The sequence below is a fragment of the Sceloporus occidentalis genome, unplaced genomic scaffold, assembly GCF_023333645.1.
Source record: "Sceloporus occidentalis isolate IW3139 unplaced genomic scaffold, rSceOcc1.0.p SCAF_8, whole genome shotgun sequence".
NCBI lineage: Eukaryota > Metazoa > Chordata > Lepidosauria > Squamata > Phrynosomatidae > Sceloporus > Sceloporus occidentalis.
In genome coordinates, this window is record NW_028316988.1 from 45990763 (window position 1) to 46003356 (window position 12594).

General features: G+C 41.6%; 1 protein-coding gene and 1 long non-coding RNA gene across 2 annotated transcripts; one reads left to right on the forward strand and one right to left on the reverse strand.

Annotated features, from left to right (window-relative positions):
* Nucleotides 1-467: 467 nt before the first annotated feature.
* LOC149308821 (uncharacterized) lies at nt 468-4375 on the forward strand. Its single transcript, XR_016282234.1, has 3 exons — nt 468-1071; nt 2753-2918; nt 4044-4375. It is a non-coding gene; the product is annotated as an uncharacterized LOC149308821 (long non-coding RNA).
* A 2094-nt stretch (nt 4376-6469) lies between these two features.
* On the reverse strand, nt 6470-11504 carry LOC149308822 (charged multivesicular body protein 1B2). The gene is made up of 8 exons (XM_089536524.1): nt 11337-11504; nt 10147-10244; nt 9661-9807; nt 8636-8704; nt 8416-8523; nt 8142-8185; nt 7677-7749; nt 6470-7244 (listed from the first exon to the last, which is right to left on the reverse strand). Exons 1-8 carry the CDS (start codon nt 11350-11352, stop codon nt 7200-7202), a joined length of 600 nt encoding a protein of 199 aa, XP_089392650.1. The 5' UTR covers nt 11353-11504; the 3' UTR covers nt 6470-7199.
* Nucleotides 11505-12594: the final 1090 nt, after the last annotated feature.

Below are 12594 nucleotides of genomic sequence, written 5' to 3' on the forward strand. Positions count from 1 at the left end.
GTGCAGTAACAGCCAAAATCTGCTACGCAGTGATACCTTTATAGCACCAACCAAAATGCACAAAATATATCATGCAAGCTTTCAAAGCTCCGCTGACGTCTTCCTCAGGCAAAAGTGTTAAAAATCCAACAGAAGGAAGAAAGAAAGAAAGAAAGAAAGAAAGAAAGAAAGAAAGAAAGAAAGATGGTGTAAATGTGCTATGTGTGTGTGTTTTTTGGAATTGGGTGTGTATGTGGCCAGAAAGGGAATTTCATTCCTGACATCTGTCCAGGAATAATGTCAAAATGTCCTCCATTTTGAGCATGTCTGAGAAGCATGCGTTTATATTAATGCTTTTTAAATTTAATAATTTTTTTGTTTTTTTAATTGATCATGTCCTCCATTTCTAAAAAATGTCCTACATCTGGGGCTAAATTTTGTCCTACATTTTTTTTACAAAATTAAAACTCTATGGTCATTATCTTTTTGAACCTTCTAATGCACATGCACTGGGTCAGAGTGGCCATTGTTACCCAACTGCAGTGATGTTGTTGGTTTAGTGCCGCTTGTGCTTTACATTTCCTCCGTTGCGTGAGTGCCCTGTTCTGATCTCGGCAGAAGTGATGCTGAACTGGGCAGACCATATGGCGCTTCTGCCCACAAAGAAGTGGCAACGGCAGCTCCGAAAAGAGGCAACCCCTTTTCCTTGCACTGTATATGCAAGCGCATGGCGTTCCTGTATATGCAAGCCCATGGCTCTGTAAATAACTATTGTGGTGGTTTGTTTTCAGGCAGCCTGCAGTTGTTGATATGGAGAGGCAGCAGAGATGTCACAGCTGAGAGATGAAAAACTGGTCATTTTGAGGTGGTTGACAAGAGTGTCTTGCTCCTAACTGCATGACTTTGTGCTTGATGTCTAGGAAAAGCATGTGCAGTGGAAGGAGGATTGCAGGCGAGAACCCTAAGGAAGAGCACTACCATTCCCAACAGCCACATCTACAAGAAAATGCAAGGGAATCGGCCAGGGAAGGTGGCCAACTAAGTTCAAGCTGCTCAAGAGCTTCTTCTACAAAATGGTGGACCTGGCTGAAGGTAGGCTGGCTTGCACCACAGCCACCACCCTTTATGCAGGAACCTATATGAGCTATTGCCGGTGCTTTTGAGATGCTGGCCCTGATTTTTCCAGCTGAGATGCATGTGCATGGGAAATAGTGCGTCTCTTGTGTGCAGGCAACTGGGTTGGGCTGAATTGGACCCAGTCCAGTGTCCACATGCACAATGAACCCAAGATCGCTCTGGCATGCACAACAAATCCACTCTGGAAACATGAAAATTTTCCCCTGACTTTGCTTACCATAATTCAGGGCAAAAAAACCCCCATGGATCTTCTCCAGAAGTAGCCATATGTCGTGAGAAATTCCAGCACCTTGTTTTGGGGTTAGTGCGATGTTCTTCACCAGTATAGACAACCCCCGCACATCTTAATGGGCTGGCTTGTATAAGAAGGAAAGTCATCATGATAATAGCGTCTTGTACGCTGAACTGTCTGCTGACTCCGGATGCCAAGCAGAGAGAAAAAACATAGTTTTCAAGTTTATTATTCATCAACACAGGAAAGAGCAAACTCATTTGGGGAGCCCACAGGCAGAATCCTGGGCCTTTGGCTTTTATTCTCAGCAGCCTGATTAATCAAAGGGGATTTTAAAACAAAACACACACACACACACACACAAAAAAACCCCAACCCACTTTTAAAGCTTTAGCTCATTAATTTATCAATTAAATTGCTCAAGGCTCACAGCTTAGATAAATAGCATGGTTTATATTATGGAGGAGACAATTACATGCGCTTGATTGCAAGGCACATTAATTCCGCTTGAACTGTTCTCCAAAGCTTCTACAAATGCCGTATTAATTTCTTTTGCGGACACACTGGGGAGGTCAGAGGACTAATTTTAATGTTTTGCTGCCTCGCCTTAAGATTGACACAATGAACCGCTGGCAGAAAATTGTTCTCATTTGAATCTATATGGATATGTCACCATTTCTGACATGTCAGAAACCCAATGAAATTAGGCTTGTGGTTTTCATACAACTTCAGACCAATCATTACAGTCTTACCTATTTTTTAATTTTGTGGCATGCAGTGACTCTGCTTAAGGTGAAAGACAGTAAGCCAGGGAATGATTGGAGTATAAGTTTTAAACACAGAATTGCCAGAGATGATTCTAATATTGATATAAATGTCATACTCTCCAACCAAATCAATTTTGACAGTCCAGAGTAATCCTATATCATCCTATTTTTTCAGCTTTGTTTGCCTTCTCTTGGTCACTTTGTCTGCCCCTTTTCTTTGGATGCCTAAACTCTATTTCTAAAGGTTCAACTCAAGCTTTAAATTACAGTGGGCCCTTGGTATCTGTTGGGGTTTGGTTCCAAGAGCCCCCCATGGATATCAAAATCCATGGATGCTCAAGTCCCATTTATATAAGGTGACTCTTATATAATATGGCAAAATCAAGGTTTGCTTTTTTGGAATTTACATATTTTTTAATTATTTTCAAACTGTGGATGCTTGAATCCATGGATGCGAAGGGCGGACTGTATATACAAACCCATGGCTCGATAAGTAAATATTGTGGTGGTGGTTTGTTTTCAGGCATCCTGCAGTTGTTGATATGGAGAGGCAGCAGAGATGCCACAGCTGAGAGATTTCGAGGTGGTTGACCAGTGTCTTGCTTCTAACTGCATGACTTTGTGCTTGATATCTCAGACAGACATGTAGTGGAAGGAGGATTGCAGGCGAGAACCCTAAGGAAGAGCACTACCATCCCCAACAGCCACAAGAATATGGCCAGAAAATTGGCCAGGGAAGGCGGCCAACTTTAACTTCAAGCTGCTCAAGAGCTTCTTCTACAAAATGGTGGACCTGGTTGAAGGTAGGCTTCCACCACACAGCCACCATCCTTTATGCAGGAAGCTATAGGAACTATTGTCAGTGCTTTTGAGATGCTGGCCTGGATTTTTCCAGATTATGAGATGCATGTAGTGGCCCTTGAGATATACACTCCTCCCTCCACATTCACTGGGGTTAGGGGCACAGGAACCCCATGAATGTGGACAAACCGCAAATAACAAAAAGACGGTGGACTTTGTCACAGGGGGAAAATTGCAGGGGGAATTGGAGGTTTAAACAGCGATTATCCCAGGCAAAACGCAAATGCACAATTATGGTTTTTCAAACACATCGCTATTAAACAGGGAATAAAGAGGGAATAAACAGCAACAAATTATTTTCGGGATTTCCCCGTGAATGATTTGTTGCTCTTTATTGCCTCTTTATAGATGTTTAATAGCTATGTCATGTGAAAATCTTAACTGTGAATTGGCATTTTGTCTAGGATAATTGCTGTTTAAATCCCTGATTTTGCCCTGTTTTCCTCGTATGATAAAATCCTATGTTTTTACCTGAGAGAACACCTCTCTAGGAATCTCTAGGTCCTCCAGTCAGACATTGACCATAGAATTGCACTGGAGAAGCTACAAATGCCTAATAGAGTGTTCTCTCTAGGAAGCTCAGTCTAGGTCCTTCAGTGTGTCTTTTGGTTAAAGGTGACCATAGAGTTGCGCTGAAGGACCTAGATATTCCTAGGGAGACCATACTATCTATCTATCTATCTATCTATCTATCTATCTATCTATCTATCTATCTATCTATGTGTATATATATATATATATATATATATATATATATATAATTGAATCCACAAAAGTCAAAGCCGCAAATGTGGAGGGATGAGTGTAAATGTGAATTCCCACTTCCACAATTTCCAGAAGGGGATGAGTTCTGATTTTGAAATCACTCCAAACACTAAATTCTATTGATGCAGCCTAGAATTGCATTGGTCTTTTTAGCTGCAGCATCACACTGCAGGGACACTGAGCATGTGATGTGGACCCAGATGTAGTTCCCCCTTGCCCCTAACTGAATGGACATGGCCCCAAGCAAAGTGAACCAGTCTTAGTGATCTGTGGGGATCTAACTGCATTATTTGCATACACAGGAAGCCTTCCACCTCCATCAGTGAAGATGCAGGAGGAAGGAGACGCAGCATGCTCACAAGGGAGAAAAGCGCTACTCCAAGGAACAGAACTCAACACCAGGACACTGCTGTAAGGACCCTTGCAGTGCAAAGCTAGAAGCATAATACGTCTAGCCAATGAGTGAATGCAGGGAAAGGGTCGATCATGTTGCTCCCATGCTGCCTCCCCTAAGTTCTTGTTTTCCTCCATAGAAAGCAAGGACAAGCTGTGCGGACGGAGGCTGTTATCATGAGTGGATGGACCACTGCTAGAGGAATGGGCAGTGGTATAGGCACCGCCTTTTTGTATACATTTGTAGATATTTGTATATACAGTAGTTTTGCAAATAAAATACTGGTTGCTTTCAAAGCTCAATTGCTGTATATCCTTTCAACCTAAGAAGGGATTGGAAAGTATTGAAGGAGCTGAAATTTCAGAGTTGAAATTTCATGTAATGCCCTCTGAATCTAATATAGCACACACAAAACAGCAGAAGCATGGAAGTGTTGGGTGGGAGAAGAGTAGTTTTCGGTCACTGAATCCACTCTGCTGTATGCAAGAGGCCTGGGTCAACTCACAGGGTTTTTGTAGCAATAGGCTGAGATGTTTCACGAGGCAATAAAGGTCCAGGACAAAGTGGGACATCTTCTCTGGACCCAGGTATTCCATCTGCCCCACATGGATTTAGAAGATGGCTGTTTGGGGTATACACTGGATAAACAAAAAGGTTTTGTGACGTGAGGCTTCGTTCTCCATCTTAGGAAAATTAGCCTTTGCTTCCAGACTCCTGGCAATCAGTTCAACTGAGATTGCCTTAACCTTGAACATACAAACCAACATTTTCTTTTTATTATTGAATATATATGTATTACAGAGGTGGAGAAATTCAAGCCCCCGGATGGAATGCAGATTTCCCACTTCTGCCAAACATAACATTTAGATTTAGAGCAAGTAACCAGTTGATTTGTATTTATAGTACAGCTGGGGAAACCTTGGCATTACGGCTGTTCTGAACTATGATACCCACAATCCCTTATCATTGGCTATCCTGACTGGGACTTCTGGCAGCTGAAGGCCACAATATGAGGGCCAAAGGTTTTCCAATCTTAATTCATTGCCTAAACCAAGTAATACAGAAGGGAGGAGGCAGCTGTCAAATGCCTTGCCTGATTGTTTAAGCAAACCTTACCCATAAAAAGCAGGTCTTCTACTCCCTTCTACTGGCAAAAAGCAAGACGTAGAGGAAGATACATGTATACGAATTCTTATTCTCAAGACTGCACTGAAAAGCAACAGCAAGCAACTCTTGGTGACAGAAAACACACACAAAAATCCCCCATGTAATTCTAGAGCAGCCTCCCCCAACCTGGTGCCCTCTAGACATGTTGAATTGCAGCTCCTAATTCCCCAAGCATGGTCATTTGGGAGGGAGGCTAGTTGTAAGACAGCCAGCATGGTTTAGTGGTTTGAGTATTGGATTAAGACACTGGAAGAGTAGGGTCCAAATCCCCACTCGGCCATGAAACCCAGTGGGAGGCCTTGGGCAAGTCACACTCTCAACTGCCTAAAAAGGCAACGTCCAACTCCCTCTGGACAAATTCTGCCAAGAAAGCCCTGTTCTCTGAAGATGCCAGCCACAGATGCTGGCAAAATGTCAGGAATAAACTCTTCTAAAACATGGTCACACAGCCCAAAAAACCCTGTAATAGATTCACCTTAGGGTTGCCATAAGTCAGAAACAGCTTGAAGGCACACAATAAAAGAAGCATGATTTCATCTTCAGGCATTTGTGCCAAAGGAAGAACACCTTGTATTCCAGCCCCACTAGTAACACCCTAATCCCTGTACAGAGGAGCATTGGCTAGCTGCTATCACTCCACCTCATCTTTCATATTAACAAGGTTCAATATGGAGATGAAGTAACTGCAAATGGGCAACTGGAACTGAAAGTGAATTCTCTTTCTGGCATATACCAACTTTGCCATTTTCACAGGATTTCAGTTTTACAGCCTCTGACTCTACATAGTGTTGTGGACTTCTTGTTTTCCCCCCTGTATGCACAAACTGCATTTTCGTGATTTTCTTTTCCTTCATGCAAAACAGTCCTTTAGGACAGAGATGGGAAATTGTGGAAGGCTGGGGGGAACATTAGCCCACGAAGGCTATCTTGGGGACCACAGCTCCATACATCAAAAACCAGTGATGCAGAATGTTTTTATTGTAAAATAATGTTTTTATATCTTCTAAAGAAGGTGTTACCAGTTTCAAGCATAGCTTTTAAGAATGAAAACTACTTAAGACATCAATATGTGTTTTTATTTATACAAGCACATCTTCTTTTATGAGACATCAGTGTGACCCTTCTAGGCCCTTTCACAGCAAAGGAAAACCAACTGCCACGCAGGAAAACATTTAAAAGGAGGCACTTTAATTGATTTAAGAAACATTTCTGATAACCCTGGTTGGCTGCAATATGAATTTTAAGGGAAGCTCTCAACAAGAACGTTGAAAAATATATTTTATTCCATCAATACCGAAGTGACAATGCCAACTTTCAGCGATGAGGACAAAAAAACAACTATGATTTTGATTTATCTTTACTACATGCACGTTTGTTATGTAATATCATGGAATTTTATCCAGTGATGGTTAAACAATACACAAATACACAAACACACAAATACTGTGTTCTGCCCAACTGGCCTTTTTTCTTTAAACATTCGGCATAATGACCGAATGAATAGCATGCACCATCTCTGAAATTCAACTATAAACATCATTCATAATTTAAAACCCTGCTATATAACTTAGCATATACACTAAGGGTACTGCTTTTCTTTCAGTATGATGGTCTGCCGTGACACTTTCTAAGAGTAAGTGTCTTTGTAGAGATATCTGCAAAAATATAACCATCAGTTTCAAAAGTGTACTTACTATACAGAACTAGAAAATCACACCACCTTTGAGTTAATGTCTTTTGTAGAAAGCGCCGCAAGAAACAAACATGACAAGTGCCCATTAGTCTGCTATTTAAATATCTAGACAGATTAGAGACAGAGATTCCAGTCAGGTTCTGGTTTATGTACACAGAATGCTTTGGATGCATATGCGGAAGATGGCAGATGGGTCTCTTGCTGCTACACTTGGTCACGAAGGCGTGCCAGTCTTTGTGAGAGTTCATCCTGCAGAATTGGAAACAAACCATTTACTCACAAGCTACTTAGAGGAACGAAGCCATACATACATCAGCACTAAAACTGAATAAAAGAGAAACTGAGGGATGAGGATTAACATTCCTGAAATCAGATAAATCTAAATTAGTTGGAAGTACCATTTAATTATCAAGTACCTTTTATTTTTAAGGCACCACGCTAAGTCCTTATCTGCAGACTTACAATCTAATAAAACACAATACAAAATAAATGGGAGAATGAAAAGGAAATCAGGCAAAGTAAAACACTAGAGGAAGAACATGAAGAGCAACAGGGTTTCTTTTAAGCTAGACTGACTTAATATGAGATCTAGTCAAATTCCATGCTAACTAATTCAGATGTCAATAGTATGTAGCATCTACTTCTCTCTGTCATCAGGGAAAGAAAGTATTTTCTTCTTACCTGTTCTGTTGAAGCAACACTTGTGCCCACAGATCCAGTCTGTCCCTGAGGTAGCTCCATGTTCAGGTCAAGGCTAGAGTTCAAATGAAAAGGGGGGGAAAGATGACTGTAAACATAAGCTCCCATCTAGTCTTGGAAGCAAAGCAGTGTCAGCCCTGGTTAAGTACAGTGGACCCTTGTCATATGCTGGGGTTTGGTTCCAAGATCCCCCATGGATAAAAATATCTGTGGATGCTCGAGTCCCATTAAATATAATGGCATAGCAAAATGGTGTCCCTTATAAAAATGGAGAATCAAGGTTTGATATTTGAAATCTATACTTTTTTTTTGGAACAGTTTCAAACCATGGATGCTTCAATCTGTGTATAAGAAGGGCCAACTGTACTTGGATGGGTCTTTTTAACCTTTATTACACTACTGGCATTGAAGTACTCAAAGTTTCAGTCTTCGGATGTTTACACTCACCCAGCTTCATCTGCCATTTCTTGTAGAAGCAGATCCACCTGGTTCTAGAATAAAGAGAGGATCAAATGAATATAACGTAACACAGACACGAGTAGCAACACAATGGAAGCGATCCCTGAGTTTTTGAGCTCTGAGGACTTTGCCACCAGATGAGGCTATAGCCATTTCACACAGAGCATCTGATCTCTTGAAAGGCAGCGTCCAATTGTATTTAAAATTGCCAAGAGTGGTCAGATTGTGGCTACTGACTAGGTATGCAACCATTTAGACTTACTTGTGGTGTTGTTAATGTAGTGGTGTTACTCATTGTGTCTTCCATCTGTGCTGTCTGAACGTCTAAAGTTTCAAACTGCTGTTCAAATTTGTCCATCAAAGCAGATATCTGTAAATAAAAAAACACGGTGTCAGTCCAATAAGGTACAAGATAAAATGTGTAAAACCAGTCACAGATTTTTCTAAACAAAAAACCTTAACACTTGTACTTATGAATTTACCTTTTCCAGGTTCATGCTTTTCAAAGTAGCATCCATAGATTTAACTACTCCAGCCATTGACTTTGTTACCTAGAAGAGAAGATATATAGCAAAATGTTAGTTGCCCTTCTAGTTCCTTGTGTAACACTCCGGCGACTAATGGTCAAAATCCAATGTGTCGTGTCTTTTAGATTGTAAGCCTGTGGGCAGGGAACTGTCTGTTATCCCCTCTATTGTAAACCGCTCGGATTCCCAGTGATTGGGCGGTATATAAATAAAACCTATTATTATTATTATTATTATTATTATTATTATTAATACAGAAATGGAAATGTGACACAGAACAGCGCAATCCCAGTCGCTCTTAAAAATGATCAAATGTTACTTAAGTGAACGTGTCAAAAGAGATTCAGAACACATTAAACTGAATATACTATCTGAATTTAAAACAACATTAATGACCAATCTTTTCTATCAGGCCTATCCAGATGATTTTAAAATTGCGAATTTTGAATGGTGAATTTTAAATGTCGATCAGTTTAATATGTATGTGTCTTATTGTCCTTTTAAATTAATGTGTGTTTTTAACCAGTGATGTGTATATGTTAGTCTGTGGTTGCTTCCCACCTCAATCCAGGGGAAGGGGCAGGAAGAAATACTACCACTAATAAATTATTAGTAAAGAAATCTTCCCAGATCTCATTTCTCCTGAAGGCAAATGGGAAGTTCCACAGCATTTGGCCACAAGCAATGTAAGCAGGTAAAATGCTGTATACTTCCCTTGCTTTCTTTGCTTATAAAGTAGGAAGCTGGCTTATACCAAGTCACATCATGGGCTACCTAACTCAATACTCTATGGTGCCCTCCAACAGTACTCTAGGATTTGGGGCAAGGGCCTTTGAAGACTACCAGGGATTGAACCTGCAACTTGTGCATGCAAAACAAGTGTTCTAGCACTCAGCTACTTTCACACAACGCCAAAGGAAGTGCAAACTGAAATTTCTGGCAACGTTAGTATTTCTTACTAAGAGAAGAAAGCTGCTTACCTTGCCCATTGTGACTGCTGTCTGAACCCTTGCTGCCACAGCATCCACCCGGGCGCTCATCCGCAAGAAGTTGATGGCTTGGTTCTTCTGCCGGATTGCGTTTTCCGCATGTATTCTTGCAACTTCAGTGTTGCCTTTCTGAATTGCCTTTTAATTTAAAAGAAAGGGGGGAGGGAGAACATGACTGCCAGCTACTTTAAAGGAATGACAGCCTAACAACCCCCAGCTATAAGTAGACAGTCAAGCTCACAGCCGCCCAACCTGCACAAAGAAGCTCATTTGGCGGGGAAAACTGCTTTAGAGCCCCAGTTCAGATTAGTGTTCAGATGTACACGCTTGTTTTATTTTCAGCTTTTGACCTAAGCATGTCATAGCCAGGGGGAAGAAAGCATCTTCACTGTTATTGCCTATTGAAAGAGCCAGATTTAACATACATTGTGAAAACATTCTGATTCCAGAGCGGAGAAGAAAACAAATATCTCTCACCTTTTTAATTTTGGCCTTTTCAACTTTTTCTTCTTTGTCGCACTTTTTGGCGTTTCTGCTGAGCTCTTTGGCAGCAAACTTCAAGTTAAAGAGATGTTCTGTCGCTCAGGTTAAGGATAAATTGGCCAATTCAGTGAGTGACACAAAATGCGCAGATCTGAAGATGGCATCTGACTCCATCCGATTTGGGAAGGAGTGAAAAGACAGGCCCAGCTCCATCAGGCCTATCCTTAAGAAGAAGGGGCCTCCCTCCGGTCCATCCGCCTTGGTCCAGGCCTCGGAGGGAGAGAAGAACCGCTGGGCCTGATCCTCTTCCCTACCTCCATTCCCTTCTCCTTTTGTGTCGAGTCTTTTTAGATTGTAACCCTGAGGGCAGGGAACTGTCTAATTAAAATAACAACACACTTGTCCCTCCATATTCTAGGCTTAAGGGCACAAGACCCCCATGAATATGGGACAGCCACAAATAACAAAAGCACCATTCCTAGAGAGGATGCCTCTCTAAGGATCTCTAGGTCCTCCAGAGCAACTCTGTGGTCAACGTCCAACTGATGCTAACCATAGAACTGCATTGGAGGAGATGCAAAGGCCTAGCAGAGTATCCTCTCTAGGGATCTCTAGGTCTTTCAGTGCAACCTTTAAAGCTGACCATAGAGTTGGACTGGAGGACCTAGATATTCCTAGAGAGAACCTATCAATCAAATCCACGAAGATGGAGGGGATGAGTGTAATTGTAAACTGTAAGCCGCTCTGAGAGCCTTTAGGGCTGAAGGGTGGGGCATAAACACCGTAAATAATAACAATGACACTAAATCCAGCTGAACTCTCCCTGGAAGCCAAGATGACTGAGGCCAGGCTGGCATTCCCCCGAGAAAAGGCCACAGCGCTTGGGAAGGAGAAGGCACTGAGGCCAGCTGCAGGGGTTCCAGGGTTGGCCTATGGCTCTGGGGAGCAGGGCTCGAACCCACTGGGCAAAAGGCACACTCTCTCAGCCTCAGAGGATGGCAAAAGCCTTCTCTGCCGGTAAACAGAAACTACAGCTGGTCCGAGGCAGCTCCAGAGGGACCATTCCAGCACAGTGGGTTGTTCTGGGCCTTGGACTAGAAGCCCACCGTCCGCACGAGAGGTTTATACCGCGACGGTTCCGCGTTAACTGCCCCCTCCTCCCTCCAAGGCGCCCACAAGGATACTCTCCATGTTAGACATGGCGGCGAAGGCGGTATTTCAGCTCCGGGAAAGAAGCAGGAACGAAGGAAGGACCTTCAGGCGAAACTCCGCTCCGTCGAAACCAGTCCTGGTTGTTTTTCTCTTCCTCCCAGGGATCCCACTTCCTGCTTCCGGTTTTTCGCTTCCGGCTTCCGGCCGAGCGCCCGCCCCCTTCACCATCCTCTCACCTCAGACGAGAAAGAGAGGAACGAGAACTGCGCATGCGCAGGAAACTCATTGGAGCGCACATATCTCTCTCTCTCTCTCCTCCTCCTCCTCGCCCCGGTCCACTTTTTTCCCCCGCTCTCAAACGCACAGCCAATAGGATTTTAGTTCCCTAGTGACGTCACGCGCAAGCCAGGAGGAGGCCGTTGTTTCCTGAGGTTTCTTTGTAAACACTGCCCCCAGAGGGCGAGTGAGGTAACTGCAGGGCTCAAATACTATCTGCGCTCCTATTAATGTATTATCATCATCATCACCATTATTATATTGTCATTATATTATTATTATCGTCATTATATTATTGTTGTTGTTGTTGTTGTTGTTCTGTTGTTGATAATAATCTTACTATATTTGATACAGTATTATATAAAATATTATATCTATACTATATTGTATATACTTAATAATAATATATACATATATATATTATATATACTTATTATATATAACTATATATAACTATATATATATGTTATTGTTGTTTTTATTTATATTGTTGTTGTTTTATTTTTGATAAAAATAATCTTACTGTTTCATATATGTACTACAATATATATATAAATATATACTATGTTATATATTAAATATATATATATATATTATATTTCCTATATATAAAATACTAAATGACACAGTATAATATAGTACTATTAATATGGTAATAATAATCTTACTATATTAATAATAATATAGTAAAGTTAATAATAATAATAATAATAATAATAATAATAATAATAATAATAACAACAACAACAATGTAAAGAGAACTTGTAGCATTTTTGATAAGGGCCAAAACAAACCGCAGAGCCAGGCCAGTTAAAAAAGCGGCCTCAAACTGGGTTATTCCTGCAGCGTGTGCTGGGACCGAAGTGTTATCCCTGGCATAGCTTTTAAAAGCGGTGTCAAACCCGCATTATTTCTGCAGTGTAGATGCTGCACCCGCGCCTTGGAAAAGGAGGGGAAAAGTCATGAATGGGGATTCCCCCGCCTCCCCTCAGTGACGTCACCCGGGGGCCCCTC

What these genes read in the sequence shown, in the direction of transcription:
- LOC149308822 (XM_089536524.1), bottom strand. An exon ending in CTACATTAACAACACCACAA is followed by an intron (nt 8,186 to 8,415) that starts GTAAGTCTAAAT and finishes TCTTTATTCTAG; the next exon opens with AACCAGGTGGATCTGCTTCT. An exon ending in GTGTTGCTTCAACAGAACAG is followed by an intron (nt 7,245 to 7,676) that starts GTAAGAAGAAAA and finishes CCAATTCTGCAG; the next exon opens with GATGAACTCTCACAAAGACT.